The 17,015-nt window shown below is 37.9% G+C and overlaps 1 protein-coding gene across 3 annotated transcripts in view; it reads left to right on the forward strand.

The window, feature by feature from the left end:
• CTNNA3 (catenin alpha 3) overlaps positions 1-17,015 on the forward strand; it is a 545,392-nt gene that overhangs the window by 11,542 nt on the left and 516,835 nt on the right. For all 3 annotated transcript variants that reach the window (XM_074830309.1, XM_074830310.1, XM_074830313.1), the window contains exons 3-4: positions 5,889-6,081; positions 16,657-16,823. In XM_074830309.1, the coding sequence (XP_074686410.1) occupies positions 5,889-6,081; positions 16,657-16,823 (360 nt within the window). The remainder of the gene's footprint in view (positions 1-5,888; positions 6,082-16,656; positions 16,824-17,015) is intronic.

Genomic DNA, 17,015 nt, shown 5'->3' on the forward strand with positions numbered 1-17,015 from the left:
ATAAAACAATTATTATTGTACTTGGACAGATATTAAAGAAAAAAATGTTTTTTCTTGTACAACTCATGAGCTTAATTTGGCTGCAGTCAGGCACTTAGGTACATGGTAAATTTTGTTATTTCAGGAATGCACTTCTTTTCACACACACTGCTCTGATGACATCTTTCCTTCTTTGTCCTGGGTGTTTTGCATGCGGTTTCCCTGGGCTTGCCAAAGGGTGGTGACCAGATGATGCAGAGGAATAGTCAGGTTATAAATAAAGAGGCAGAACATTATGATTGGAGGGAAGAAGAATATAGAGATGAAAGATGAGGACAATAAAAAGATGAGTATGTTTGGTGTGATGGTTCTTATGTTTATCTGGACTTTCATGTTGGAAAAGTCCTTTGTTTATTCCAGAAGTGCTTGTACAGGCTCTAAAAGCCAGGAAAAGCTGATCATGTTTTATAACAAATGTTGCTTTTAAAAATCGGTTAATTCATTGAAAGACGTTTCTCCTTAACAGATAAAGTCGTATTTTCCCCATCCGAAACTTTTTAACTTATCTCTTTAACTTATCCAGTTTCTTTTATTCATCTTTCAATATAATTTTCAAAATTTCTTGTCTTTATTTTTGACTTATCTTCTTTTCCTGCCTTACACATTTGTCCCTTCTAGAAGAATTTCTTCAGAAAGTAACCTTTTATTTTTATCATTACTTCATTTCCAGCTGGTATTAACTGAGCTGCCTCTCACTCATTTTTTCTGCCTTTATTTATTTATTTTTGCCTGTGTGTGATTGACAGTGTATAAAACCTTAGTTAACAGTTCAGTGGTTTGTGGGAAGTCGTCAAGCTGGAGCATCATATGTGGATGGATTATAAAATAAGTTTCAGAGTAGTAGGAATAGATGTCTTGATAGACTGCATTTTTAAACCTTCTCTTGTATACCAGTAGGTCACACTGTGCTCAGGCAGCTGCAACACTGACTATTTTTAAAGGAGATGAAGAAATGTAAATTTTGGCCTGAGTTTTGCAGGATCAAAGAAACCTGACAAAACAAAGAAATACAGTTCCAGAACAAAACAAAGGAAGCTTTTTTTTTTTTTTTTTAAAAAAGCTTTTCTCAAGCATCTTTAGAAACCTTGAGTCTGTTAAAAATGGAAATGCTTTGGTTCAAAGAGAATACGATTTTGGCTGTCTTTTCCCCCCTCTCAGCCTTAATGCTTTGTTTCATAACAGAACTGTGGAAGGGAAACTTGCATTTTGAGTGGGAAGGAGACAGAAAAAATGTTGAAAAGGCAAAAGCAGGGATTAAAACTAATACTCGATGAGGGATGATTGAGATGCTGGAAAGGCAATAAACGAAAACTGATCTATGATTAGAAAGAGACTTAGACCAGTCATAGATAAAAATGACTAGTATTATGCTCTGGCCACATTCACTTAGCAGCTGCTGGTTTGAACACACTTTATTTTGAGATTTATGTTCTAATTTATTTATTTAATAGTCTTGTAATGCTCTGGTAGGGAAGAGGCAGTGGAAATGTTTGAGCCTCTCAGAAATCGGGCCTAGCCAGTTATGCTAAGTGTTAGAGCAATCATTAGGTTAACAGCATCAATATGGGAGAAAATGAAGGCAAAACCAGCCTATGTGGATGTAACTTTGCAAATGACTTTGCTAGGTTCTCTCTCTTCCCTGCAATCTGCAACTGACAGTGGTGATCACTTCGAAACTGGGAAAACAGTATGACACTCTCTTTTGTATAAAACCCCCTCTGACTTGGCAAGTTCTCCATCCTTGGAATGAAATAATGCCCCTAAATTGCAATGTCTGGAGGATTGCAGGGGCAGCAATTTCACTGCATTTCCCTCTCTGCATCCCAAACAGTGGCCCGACACAAGGTGATAAGTTCAAATAGTGCTGTGCAGGGCTCCGCAGAGATAGAAACTCATATGTTGGAAGTGGTATAACTGCATTACTGTAATTCTGTGTCCAGCCCTATAAACTGTACTCTCATGTGGATGTACTACTAGCTGCACTCCATTTTCTATGTGTTACAAAAAAGTTTCTTTAATCCTGTCCAGCTGCCCCCTCACCAGAAGGGGTTCCCTCTGTCTGTGGCCTTTATTTTATTTTATTCCACGTGTTTTGAGGACATTAGTTTTGAAAGGCAGGCTTTTAGATAAGGGTCTCTATCAATGCATCTGGCCCATTAAAAATGATAGTTGTCAAAATTGATATCATTCAGCTGACAGCTGCCTTGATGTGAATTGGGTACATGCTCAGACAAAAAAATCTTTCCTTAATTCTGGGCTTTTATCAGATTTGCACTCTGTCATGGAGCAATTAGTGTGAAGCAATCAGTAGATCATAAAGTATTTTCATTTGCATAGTTGACGTCTAATATTTGTCATGCTTGTGCTAGATTTACTCACAAAATATAACAATTAATGTAATAGAAAATGTCCTTTTGTTTTATCTCATCCTCAGTGACTGAAGTCTGTTTAATCTCTTTTCTATACTATTTAATGATTACAGTTATGGCTAGGTATAAATTTGCTTCTGTAGCAAACTATTATAAGACTTTTTTCCTTTTGAATTTATGTACAAGTAAAAGTTTTGAAATATATGACTTGATGAGATTCATATAGCTTCATTAATTCATTCAGGAAACACTTCATAACTGCCTTTGCAGTCATTGCAAGTCTTATAAACTGTAAATTTGCTACTTATTTGGGTATTGTATCTAAAACTCTCTCTATTTCTGTATACACACACGTGCACGTTTAATATATATGTTATATGTGTATATGTATACATAAGCAAATATTTGTAAGAGCTTTTCCTTGCCAAACCTCTTGCTTCCATCTTTTTATGTTTTAAACATACATGTGGGCTAAGGAACGTTTATGGCTGCAAAAGATAGGTAAGTTTTACAGAATATGTAGAAACATCCATGTATTTTACGAGTCCTTTGCTTCACTGATGAAAAACAGGCAAGTTGAAAGGTGTTTATTCTCACCTGTCATCCACACCGACAAAAGTTTTCTCACACAGGAAACATACACTGTTGGCTCTAGTTCTACGTATGGTGAGTTTACTTCCACACACTGAAAGTGATTAACCAGTATTTATTTGTATGGGCAATACTTGGGATTTGAAACAGTGAGCAGAGGGTTCTGCTGTTGTCATTAGATCACTGCGTTCATGTCTTGTTTTTTCAAACGTCTAGGGATTGCGCTGAACTAAATTTTAAGCAAAAAAGAATGTTTTGTGATTGAGTCTTTAAGTTATTTCATATAACTATCAAAGGTGAACCAAATCTTTTGGTATTCAAGCTACCAAGACATTGTTTCCTTAACTAGTGCAATATTAAAAGATTGTCTGTAAGGGCTGGCAGGAACTGAATATATCATTGGAAGAACGGCTGCACAGTTCCTTAGGTATTCAGTATTTGGGATAATCATGACAAAAAATCCCACCCCTTCAGCCTAATAAATAATGGCAATAACAGGCAACAGCTACGTGATTCAGTTTTGCAACTGTGATGGCATATGGGCTTGTGCCTCTAGCACAATTCTGTTGCTCCTACCAGAGATACAGAATAACCTCTTGTCAGTGATTTCCGTGGAATGCTGGGAGACCTGCTGTAATGGCAATAAGAAGGTGTTAATACTTGGGAAATGCAGTCGGGCATGAGCAGGATTAATGGGGATATGTTGGGTTTTGTTTTTGTTTTTTCTTCTTATAATGATATAATTTTGGCTGTGTATTCTGCCACTACAGTACAAGCTGTGTTGACAGTGTATCAAAAGGACACATCGTATTAGCTACTGTGTAGTTCAATTCTTTCTGCGTACCATCTGCATAAAGCTTTTTGCATTCCTCACTGGGATTCTCTGTTGGAGGATTCAAGGGTAGTTTTTCTGTATTCCTTAATCTCCATGAGCCAAGAACTACCTATCAAATTTTGACTCGTATATGAGATCAGAAGCTGCCTCTGATATTTCCTGACAGAGATGCTGAACATGAAGGATATCTTACAGTCAGGAGTTTTCACCTGCAAGAATGATTATTTTTCTTCTTTTTCCATTTGTTTTGTTTCCTTTCCTCCTCTTCCAAAACATGAGTGAACAGTACATAGAATGGTATTTTACATTAAAACAAGACTACAGTAAAAATCTGAGAAATAGAATATATTATTTTCTGGGAATGGTGATTAAATAGAATGTCTTTTACTTGAGAGGTTTTTGGGGCAGCTTCTAATTTTTTTAACAGTGTTTTATGCCTTTCTTGTTGGAAGTATCAGCTTATAATCACTTTAACTCCCTCTCAAAAATATGATCATTGAAACTGCATTAAATGCTCTGGAACTAACGTTAGAGGGTTTGTAAAAATAAAAGATATAAAGATTCTTATTCCCAGTGCATTCTCTACCAGCTGGCTGATTTATGTGCAATAAATAATTTAATTTACTTTCTTTGAGCCACAGTCGGAAAAATACCCAAGCCCTCTTTAACAGTCCGAGCCAGAGTTATTTATGTTGCTGTCTCCCTTGTGACATGCCAGAGTAGTCCATGTCAAGTGGCTGGTGCTTTTCCCCCCCCAAATTCCACATGAACGATGTAGGGGTCAGGGCTTTTGTCTTTCAAAGATGTGTTCATAGAAATGCTTCCCAGAGGATGTTTGTCAGTTACTTTTAAAAGTACTGATTCATGAAGAGCACTGAAGTGCGTGAGTTCATGAACACAATCCGAAGGTGAGCTAGGGCACAGCTAGCACACGCCTCCTCACACGCCTGGGAGTGGAGCCCTTTTCCATAGACCAGCTCAAACCACAAGCTTACTGCAGCCCTCAGCTAAGTTTGCCTGCTGGACTGAGAAATTCATACACAGCTTTTGCTTTGCTTATATAATATTGTTGATGATTGGAATGCCATGTAATAAAATGAAGCAATTATAGACATATAAAATGTGTTCATTGAGCTCCAAGACTAGATCTGTACTTAATATTATACTATCCATGTTCTGGCACAGAGAACAGAACAGAAGGAGAATTAAAAAACACCAGTGAACTTAATGAAAATAAAGTATGTTTCAAAGTCTCTACATAACACTTCTCTTTTAAAATCTTTTAGGAGTCTTTCCTTAGTGTGACAGCCCAAGCAATGCCTTGGAGCATAGTCTGTTAGAAACATTCTGTTGGAGTGTGGAGGCTGTGCTCAGATGATGAGGAATGTGGAGTGGGATGTTATATAAAAATAAGTTCTTTATGGATGTTGAAGTGCATTGTTAAAAAACATAGTTTGGACAGAGCTGCAGTAAACCTACATTCTGCGTAAAATGTACAGTTTTAATGTTGAGGGTCCCCCCGAGAATTCTGAGGTGCTGAGTTCTGACCTCTGTGATCCTCCTTTGTAAGAAGAGAAAACATTTTGAAGTGTGTCTATAGTCATTTTGGGTGTTTGTGTCTGAGATAACTTGGGAGATTTAAGCCAGAAGTATGGGAAGATTCAGCAATGATTATAATTTCTGCCTTGACTGAAACCTCCTTAGATAGCATTAAGTATTTTTTTTTTTTTTATCATGAGGAAATTTAAAAATAAACAGCGTCAGGAGTTTGCATCATGGTTAATATGGTGAGATTTCTATTGACTTTGCTTTGATCACACAAAAAGAAGAATACAAAGACGAGGCATATTAAGTAAAATTATCTGTCAAATTTGATTCTGTAGTTTTGCCCATTCTCCCAGTATGCATGCTGAGCTTGCCTGTCTTTCTAAAGCAAGGGGAATCTCATTGCTTATTCTCAACTGTATTAATTTGATTTAAAAAAAATTAAGTAAAATATAATTTCACTTAAGAACTTATACCACTATTATCTTCTTTCTTTCTTTTAAATGTAGGTTACAACACTAGTGAACTGTCCACAGAATCCTTCTAGTAAGAAAAAGGGCCGTTCCAAAAGAGCTCGAGTCTTGCTGGCTTCTGTGGAAGAAGCCACTTGGAATCTGTTGGACAAGGGGGAAAAAATTGCTAAGGAAGCAATTGTGTTTAAAGAGGAACTTCACGCAGCACTTGCTGATGTCCAGAAAGAGAGTAAGTATATGACAATTAATTTAGGCACCATAAGGAGTTAGTTTAACTATGTAACACTGGTATCAAAATGAAGCTAGGATATCCATGAGAAATATGTTTTGATGTGCAAATGTCTGAACTTTGAGTTGTCTAATTGTCTGTTCTCAGGTACCACTTATAAGGAGGTAAATTGTGCAACCTGGGTCCCGTTGTAGAAAAGCACTTCCATGAGTAGAAAAGCACTTCCATTGTTTGGGTTTGTTTTTTTTTTTTTTTTTTGTTTGTTTTGTTTTTTCAGTGAAGATGGGATGCCTCTTGTTAATTTTAGTGGCTATTAAGCACAAGTTTAAATTAATGCATGCTTTAATGCTCTTCTTGAAAAGAACTTTTTACCTGAATCTGGGATTAAAGCCTTTTAGTTACAAATTTTAAAAACAGAAATCTTCCCTCTTTTGTGCAGTAGTAAGGACTTAATTTGCGAAGGAGTAGTAGTCCCATTTGGAGGTATGTTTTGAGACTTCAGTAGGAGAAAGATGGATTTTTAACCTACTGTACGAGTCATTTCCTCTTGATAGAGCAGCTCAATTTTGAGTTTTGCCATATTTCATTTCCTCATGACCTATCTCCACATTTCCAACCAGACTCCAGAATAGGACTAGGTTTTATGATCTGCTGAGACCGCTGTATTAGCCACTTCCAGGCTCTTTGTTTCTTTGTTGATTTTTTACTCTCCCCATGGATAATCAGGGCCTATTGGGTGAATATGAAGACCAGGCTCAGATAGTAATAAGCCAGATGACAGACATCGAAAATGTGTTCCTGAAGAAATCGACCTTGAAAATTGATTCAGGAGAAGGTTTCAGACAAAAAAACGGGACAGAAGAGTAATGCTTTTAGTGCTTGGTCATTTGAGAATTATGTCCTTTCATCAGTACTCCATGAATTTTGTAAACAAATGGTTCCTAAGGGTTGCCTGGAATCAGATTAAGAGGGGATGATGAAAGCCTTCCCAAACAAGTGGGAACAATTAAGCAAAGAACAGTGGTCTGTACCATAAAGTTATTGCCATGCCATGCTGTCGAACGAGCTAGCAACCAGGCTTGATTTTATCAAAGAGCAAAGTGGGCTTCAGTTGTGTTTTCACTATTGAACAGTGTGGTGTATGTTCTTATGCCACGTGGCAAACTTGTGCCTGAAGGACTGCGTGTTAGCCATTTAAATCCGGTCTTTATATCACCCTGCCTTTACTAAAGTTGCAACTTAGTCAGCATTTTTTGTTTGGTTGTTTTTTTATTTTGTCTTCCTTCATGTGCCGCTGGGGCGGTTTGTGAGTCTCTGCTGTTGTTCAGGGTAGTGATTACTAGCTGTTGGCTTCCTCTGGGCCCAGAAATGGCTGCATTTTAGTGTCTGATATATGCATGTGGTGTCTGAGATACCTTAAGGTCCTTTGTGATTAAAAGTGTTATGACCAGCAAATATCATTGTTATCTGTCACACTGATCAGCTGAGGCTTTTAAAAAAATAATTCATTTTGGAGTACTCTTAAAATGTTCGCCCATCCATTCCAGGCTGATAACACAAGACAAGAATAAAAAATATAGTTTTATATTGATTTTTATACATAGATAATATAAAAATATTTCACATTTTCAATTTATTTATTGGTTCTCAGCCAAGACCACAGATAACTAGAAAAATAAATAATACATAAAGTAGATTATGTACACCTCATACATTTTAAAAGAAAGTTAAGTCCATGTTATCACCTATTATTATGCAATGACAAATTGAGTGTTCACAGCCGATCTTCCTCCGAGGATTTGCCAAACTACACAAGTTAATTTTAAGACGCTGAACAACTGTAAAATAGATAGCAGTTTGTTAATTTTGCAGATATTTTTAGTCCTTTGAAGCTGTGTATTATTTTTAATTTGCGGTATTCCACATCATATGTAACTTTATTGCCTGTTATTCAGGTCACATTCTGCTGCTGTTAAATGTCTTATGTTATTTACTTCAAGCTCTTTGAAAGGATGTGGGTCGTAAACTGCATGCATGCACTCTCACCTGCTATGCCTGTCATAGCATATAGTATTTAATTTTCTGTGGGCATATTTTTCTGTGGTGACTGCAGGTATTTCTATTAACATGCTCTTAAATGATGAATTTTTGCATGTGGCTACAGTTTGTAATTAAAATATAGTGGAATTTTGAAACAATGCTCTAGATAATTTCACTTAGATGTGAACCAAGCAGTCCCAGATTTGCATACCAAGATTTGGAAAGAATACTCTCTCACCTCACATTTTAGCTTGTGTCACTCACTGAGCTTGTTGAGTTGAAGACTGTAACATGAGAATTAAATGCTTATTTCTTTTGAATATCAGTCACCAGTGTGAAAATGCTGCTTTGTTAGTTTTGGAGCTCATTAATAGAGATTCTTTTTAGAGGAGTGATGGACTTTTTTCAAGCTGCTGCTGATAATCCTGTTCATAATAATGTTTCGGGGAATAAAGGTGTCAGAGAAATTTCTTTACCCTAGGTTTTCCATAGCAGAGTCTCAGGCATTGAATCTTATAAAAGCAATTTATTCAAATGGTACAGCAGAAAAACAGCTCGAGCTGGGTGCCTCTGGAGAGGGACCCCAAACAAAGAAGTCTCTGGGCAATTATACCCTTACAATCTAAGTTCCCCTCACCTCATGTGACAGTTTGGTCCAATAGTAATATTTGGGTCTGGGGTCTTCTTGTTCCTCATTGGATCCTTTTTCTGTCTTCAGGCAAGCCATTCCTTATCTTATCTCAAGGATGCAGCTTCTGCTGGCAGATGTGACTACCTTATTATTCACAGGATGCAGCTACTGCTGATAGATGCAGTTCCCTTATTTTTCACAGGGCACACCTTCTGTTGATGGATGTGGTAACCTTATTTTTCGCAAAATTCACTGGTCTTGGGGCCTCCCTTCATGTAACTAAGTATAAATTCAGCTTGAGTTCGCCCCTTGTAGCCTAAGGCTTTATCAAGTCTTTCTATTAATGCTATACAATGGATTTCGTTTGAGCTAGGGAGTGACTATACATTGGACTCTGTTAAAGCTACTATAACAAAGGGGCAAATTAGTAGGATAAAAGTGAACAGTGGAGGTAAGATAAATAGAAGATTTGTCATATTTAATTCATCTGATGCATTAGTGACTCATCTAATGTCTTCAGAAATGGGGACATGAGTATGGCTTCACTGACTACAGTTTGGTCTTGACAAATGCTGTCAGTAGATGAGATTTTAGTCTTTCAAATTCAGCTGAGTTCTGTTAGTGACATCTGAAAGAAGGTGTTGCTGTAATGGATGGCAGGCACATTCCCTGGATAAATCTAGTTTCTGCTTCCTTTGACATCTGTGAAGTTTTACCGAAGACTTGGAGTTAATAATTTTAATACAGAGGTTCTCTGCATTTTTCTTTGAGTTTCCTCTCAAGAAAGTCCTTTTTAAGGCCCACCTCTATCCACATCTTGATTTACCTTCTTCTGGAGCTCTACTAAATGAGTTACCAGGCAGGCCTGTGGGTGGTGGACTATGTGCATCACCTGGAAGTCCACGAGCCTACTAAGTGAAGAACGCCATGTTCTCCTGTTGATCTGGTTGGGTGAAGCTTTGTTAAAGGGTACTCATGTTCACATTTTTGTTTGAAAATAGTGTAATAAACCCAAATATAAGTATTTTGAAAAATGCTCACTGCCAGATTTAATGTATACAGCATTTCAAAAAATTGCCTTCTGACTCATAATGTGCTGTGAATTAACAGTAAAATAACTGACCCCTATACAAAGGAATAAGAAGCATTGTTCAACCATGAATGCTTATGACACTGACCATCAGACTATAGCTAATGTCCTGATTCTGATATTTAATCAATTTTAAGACAAAACACTGATGTAGTTTATGTGGGGAAATGTTCTCTCAGGAATTTGCATTAAAGTCTAGCATTAGGATAATAATTTTTTTTTTTTTCATTTACGTCAAGGTGTGATTGCTTATAGTTTTCAAACTGTTGTACAGGCATAGCTAAAATGTTTGGTATTTATTGCCATTGCTTACTGTCTATATATGGTCAGAAACACAACAGTTGTCTGTGTTGTTTCTATCTATTGCAATGTCAATGTTTCATGCATTTAGCTGTTATCATACTCAAGTGTGTTCCTAGATAAGCCTTTCATCACACGTAACAGTGGATTGAAAGCAAGTTACTTGCTGGAGTTACATTTAGAGCCTTCAGTTACTCTTTAAAAGATAATTTGATATTTCAAATGTCCATATTAATGTCTTTTGACATTAAACAGGGGAGGCAAGACTGAGGGCATGGAAGAAACTACCATTCACTGGCAAGAAAAGGGGAGAGTACTGTAGGGATATTTACTAAAGGAAGAAGATAGTGATCTCTTGTATTTTATTATATTTTTATTTGTTGCCCCCAAAATATTAAAAATGAGCTTAGCTTTCTCATCCTACATTAAGGGGTATATGTGTATGCTCTGCATCTAAGGGACTTCAATTCTAGGAGACAGAATTTAGATATTCAAGTGGCTTAAAATAATCTGTGCTGTACACCCTTTTCATCAAACCAAGAACAGATCCCTTGTAGAAAAGCTTCTGACATCACCCTCACTGGATCAGGTGTCCCTGAGTGGGAAAGGGGGAATGAAGAGATGGGTGTAAGGCATGAAGGGGGCGTGTGGTGGCTCTGATTACACATTAGGAAGAACTGTATGAGATGTGGAAGTGGAACTTCCTGGTATGCAGCAGTGAAATAATTGCAATGCAACAGAATACAGTGGTATCTGAGTGGGGTAAGAGACTGTGTGGCAGGAGAAAAATGTCCTGTAACATCTACAGAAAGCTATTGTGAGAATCTGAGTTATCATGGTGTTGAATATTAGGAACATGCAGGAGGTATCAATCTGCTTTGCCCTGACACTGATAGGGTCACTTCCAGCTGGCTGGGTGAAGCAGAATCCTTTATTTGCTGTAGCAGATGGAGATGGTATTTGTGGGAGCAGAACAGGTGATTATACTAATGACTAGTATTGTTTAATCACTTGTTTTTAGAAAGGGTAGGTTGTTTTGTGCTCTGATGTGACATTGACTCCCAACCTTCTCTGATACTCATTCTGCTTATGTGTTAGTTCATGCCTCTGAAACTTGAGGCTGCAAATACTAGTGTAAATCAGAATTTATAAGTTTTCTTCTATTGGTATAAACCACTGGTTTTATTTTTTTTCTCTCAAGTTTGAGAATAGGACGTTTGAAATCCTCTCTTTTTGCTGAATCTGGTATGTCCCTCCCTCCCTTAGTCAGTGAGGTCCCTTTGACAACTGTGATACTCTGGAACTGTAAACCCACCAGCCTCTAAGGATGCCATTCACAGGAGTGGGTGACAGGACTTTCTTGGCAACAATACCTCCTTGTGGGAGGACACAAGAATGGCATAAAATTCACTGCATTCCATGTGGATTTCATACTGCCATGAAAAATAAAAAGATGAGAAGAGAAAGCCAGATGTAAAAACAAATTGAAGAGAGAGAAATGTGATGCTTAGATAGGAGAAGGTACATCTATTCAAAGGAATAAAAGAAGAAAACATCATTCTGATGGTCTTGCCTAAAACAATAAAGAACACCTAGTGTTGTCGGAGTGTGATGGTGAACACTGCCTCTGAGGGGTGCTCACTGACTGCAGTTAGTGGTGTTACTGCAAGTGTCTTTATAGACAGATTTCCTGCCATTGGCTAGCAGCCCAGAAGTGTGTACCTTTTGTCAGCTATGTGCCAACAGCAAATTTGCCAAGAGGCTTACAATTGACTTGTGTTTAAAGGAATTTTCATGTAAGTTTTTGGATATTTTTTGTGCTGGATCTAAAGTGCAAGGATTCACTAACTTTTTTAAAAATACCCTGTGGCTGAACTGTGTTTCTACCTTTGCCTATGCCTGAGCATAGATTTATGTAAGCATGTGCATAAGCAGCAGTCATTTGACAGTAGCAGTAGCCACCAGTAGCTGATCAGCTAATGGTAGTGACACCATTTACTTTGGGAGTCATCGATCTGTGGGTGCTGAATAGAGCCTTGGAAGTATCTATCTCCCAATAATTATGTAGTTATGATATATCCTGACTTTGGTTCTTTGAATTGCTTCTCATTTGAATGTCTAAAATAATTGAAATACTATGAATATTCCCATCTTCCTGCTCCCCTATTTGTGCCACTGAAAGGGCACAGTCTTTCATGTTTCATCGTTTGTGACAAATGTAATTATGGAACAATATCCACTTGACGGCAATTACAATAAAATGGATGAAATTGCATTGAACTGTCATGCCATCTGCTGCATTTTAAGAAAGTTCTAACATCATGTTGTTGTTGGAGTTGTCATTTTCTGCTGCTTGTACTCATAGCTCCTGTCTGCCTAGGCTGTATCTCATAGCTCTGTTTTAGGGTCTTGATTTTATACTTGTTCATCTGGCCATCCAGCTTGTGCCCAGCTCATTTCTAAGGAGTTGGTCATATTCAGACCCTTCTGGCTTGTCTTTGCGCACACACTCCATCACAGAATCACAGAACGGTTGATGTTGAAAGGTGCCTCTGGAAGTCATCTGATCCAGTCCACCAGCTCGGGCAGGGCCAGCAGCAGTCTGTGTAGGGCCATGTCCAGTCAGCTTTTGAATATCTCCAAGTATGGAAACTCCCCAACCTCCCTGGTCAGCCTGTGCCACTGCTAAGTCACTCTCACAGGGAAAAAATGTTTTCTGATGTTTAGATGGAACCTTCTGTGTGTTGGTTTGTGCCCGTTGCCTCTTGCCCTGTCACTGGGCACCACTGAGAACAGTCTGGCTCCATCTTCTTTACACCCTCCCTTCAGGTATTTATATATACTGATAAGACCCCTCTGAGCTTTCTCTTCTCTAGCATGAACAGTCCCAGCTCTCTTGGCCTTTCCTCATATGAGAAGTGCTCTAGTCCCTTAATCATCTTTGTGGCTCAAGTACCCAGAAGATTATCAGTATTGAAATGTTACTATTTTCAGATTTTAGGACTATTTGAGGTTTTGAAGTGTCTCAGGTGCTTGAAGGACACCCAAATCCATATGCCCATTCTCTTCTGGAAGGCACAATAGCAGAGACCTGGGCAAATAATCACATGTGGGGCCTGTGAACATGGAGTTCAGCCCTGTGCTTATGGGTAGGGGGAAACATTACATTAGAGGTTTTTGAGGAGCCACTGTGCTGTCAGATGATTATCTTTTTTGTTCCCAACATTTATTAAATATTCCTGCTAGTAGCACTGTCTCCTATCCTCAGCTAAGCTATAACTCACCTCCCTCCTGATCCATTCAGTTACTAACTCATAGACTTACGATTCACGCCTCTTTGGGCTTCTCACAACTGAGTACTTTCACTCCTTCCTAACCAACCAGTTCTGTTTGAATCTGTAGCTCTGCTTTCCTGGCCCCTTTTGTTTGGATCACTTTTACTGTGCACAAAGAGACTCTGCTAGCAGGATATACAGAACCTAAAAAAACCCCAACGTAGTTAGTTATTGGGTAACACATACAGTAGATAGGTAAGACTAATGAGTGACTGAGCAAAGAGTTAATGTACTTATTACCCCCAGTAATGTTGGCCAGACAGTTGCCAGTCATGTGGGAAAATGTTGACCTCCGTTGCTCCTTCGGAACTGTGGCTCAGGTTTGCAGAGTTGTTATCTTGCAAGTTTTGCAAGGTCTTTCTGCCTAAGGTTTATAACTTTTCATGTCAGTATTTTTTCCTCTTGGATTCTTTGACTGCTCATTACTACTGTCTCTACAACTCCGCTTCTGTTTGTGTTTTTACTTATCTTGTGTAATGTTAGCTAACATACTTTCTTGCATGTTACCAAAAGTTTTCTCAGCTAAGTTCACACAGTTGTACTGCACCAAACTAGGCCTTGGGTCACAGAGAGCTGAACCACAGGACTGAGGATTCCACAGAATCTTCCTCTGGTTGGTTGATTTTCTTAGTTCCTGTCCCCTACCCCAGATTTTCCTCTCAAAGTAACCAGTTCTATTTTCTTATTGCCTTCCTTCCATTAATTCTCTTCTCAGTTTTTCCAGACTTAACTAGTTTTCAACAGAAGATCTTCTGAACTGTAGCAGATTCTGTGCCTAACAAGTTTTAAGTTCCCCAAAGGTCACCAAGTTGGCTTGCTACTTCCCCTTTTATCCTGGGAAGTATGAGGTTAACAGACCACATTTATCTTGGGCTACAAACGTATTTGCAAATCTGGCTTAAAGTGCTGAGTTAAAAAATGTTAATAGCTGCTTTGCATTTGCTCAAGGCAGAAACAATGAATCTGGTCTGTTTGCTTACCTTAACAAGGTAACAGGTAGTAGAATACTGCCTGCTGTTTTTTTCCTTTCCTTATAAACACTTCAGATGTTCTCTATGTCTAAAAAAAAAAAAAGAGTCCATAAATAGTGGAACAAGAGTCTATCTTCAGTTTTGCATCTCAGTATTTGATTTTCATTTCCTGTAGTTTTATTTGTTGTGATGTGCTCAGCTATGGTGCATTATCTCACCAACTACTGGAAGAAAGTTCTAATTTGCTGTCCCGAGCACAAGAAATTGATATTTTTTACTGTCATTGTTTTGTGATGTAGCAGGTACTAGAACCAGATCTCAAATTAGTGTGATTTTTATTTATTTATGGAGTTTGCTAAGCATGTACTTAAGATACATGATTTGCACAAAGACTTTAACAAATCCAGGAGAAAAACAGAGAGCATTATTAAAGATGGGTGTTCCTGGAAAACTGATGAGTTTCAGCATGTTGGAAGTATTTCAGGGTTCTGAGAATCAGGCAAATACTGTCTCAGGTGCTGGTATGGGGACTCCGTAGTAATTGGTAGGTTTATTTCTGTAGCCTTTGCTCAATATTTTTCTCAAATGCAGTTTCTAGTAAGAGCAGTAAAACTTGGTTTTTTCTCTGCATCTTGAGACATAAAGTCACATATAGAACTAGTCTGTCAAACTCTGTTGCACGTGAATAGTTCTCATTCAATTCTGATTGAGGGAACACATAAAAGTCTGTATCTACATAATTACAGGAAATCCCTTATGTTTGTAGGCATGTTTCTATGAATATGCATTAATTACTGATTTTATGTATTTTGTAAAAACCTTGTTTTGGATTTGAGGACTCCAAAGCTTATACAAACACATACTTGGTCCAGGTAGCAAAACTCTGCATGACTTTAGCTTTGACTTTACTACCCGATACTCTGAAGCAGGCATGCTGATAGTGTTCCTGCATGAGGCCTGTCCAGACTTCTTGCCTTTGAGTGAAGCTATACAGTGCTTAAGGGTACTGTGAATTTTAATTTAGCAGGCAATATTCTCTCCTTACTTTTGGTCAGAATTTGTAGAACAAATGAAACAAAAATTACATCTTCCTGCACTCCCTTTTTCGATGTAGAAAACCTCTGTGATACAAATGACCTAGGTAATTTAGATATAGGTAGAAAGAATATTGCACAATAAACAAAGTATTTAACTCTGGAGCAATACGAAATTTTTAAAATGCCATATTTTTCTTTACTGTTGCATCCAAAATCCAGCACATGCTTAAGGCTGTTGTCAACAAAGGCTGGCTTCATGAATATGTAGTCTTTTAATAGCTACATTTACTAATCATGTCTTCTAATTTTAGCACAACTGAAACTATTAATTTTTGTGACTTTTGATCCATCTTTGGTTTCCAAGCTGATATAGAGAGTTTAATTGGTCAAATGTTTATTCTAGCAGTTTGTGCTTGTGTGACAACAGTTTTCTAGGGCTGTTCTGTGTAGAGTGAGTTCTCTCAAGGTTGTGCGATCACTAGCAAAGCTCATCGGGTGATAATAGACTTTGAAATGCTTTTAGAAATGACTGTAATGGTATTTTTTTTCCTCAGAGTAAGTCTAGGTGACAGATTGCCAAAAGTAAAGTTGGGTGTTTGTCATTGTTGTTCTTATTGTTAAATCTCATTTGCAAAACTTCCGTTGGAAAGCACTATATTGTTGTCTACTGGTGCAGTTACTAGCTCCATTGCATAACTCTACATACTTTGTGTCAGAGTCAGATGCTCAAGTGTATGAGATTTTCATTCTATTAACTTGTATTTATAATGAGAAGAACAATATTTGATTCCATTCTGTGACTGGGGATTATTTAATAGCAAGGCCAGCAAAGTACATAGTAATATAAAAGCAGTGACTAGGGAAGTTTAACATAGTGCCCCTGGCCTTGTGTACAGTTAAGAGTAACAGTGTGATTGCCAAGAGAATTATTTCAGAATTAAATGATTCAGAAGAACAGAAAGAGAACATCATTCAAAATGTGGAACATTCTGCATGGTCTGTAATAATTGACCTTCACTTCAAGGCATTAGGGCCACAAAGAGATGCCAAATTTATTGGCACTAGTTGTGACTTGCCAAATAACTGATTGAGTTTTAACCATTTCCCACCCCCCCACCCACTCCCACGTGTTGCAAGATAGCCTAAGGGGATTTATGTCTTCATTTTGCAGGTCAAGCCTTAAAGGTATCAGCAGAGGCATTTACCAGTGATCCCTGCTACCTGCCTAAGAGGCAGGCTGTTGTCCAGGCAGCACGATCTCTGCTTACAGCTGTCACAAGGCTTCTAATTCTGGCAGACATGGTTGATGTGGCATACTTACTGGAACATTTATCTGTGGTGAGTAGAATTTGACTTAACTCACACTTTTTTAGCCAGAGAAGTGTCTGCTGATGGTTCTTTCTGCATTGAAAATTCTTTTGTACTTGGGAATGGCAGATCCTCATGCACATAACACCTTGGCAATTGGTAAAAGTGTAGATTCTAGATGAGAATGTACCCAAAAAAAAGTCTTCTACTTCTAACTTGACA

This window comes from Strix aluco, chromosome 7 (assembly GCF_031877795.1).
Source record: "Strix aluco isolate bStrAlu1 chromosome 7, bStrAlu1.hap1, whole genome shotgun sequence".
NCBI lineage: Eukaryota > Metazoa > Chordata > Aves > Strigiformes > Strigidae > Strix > Strix aluco.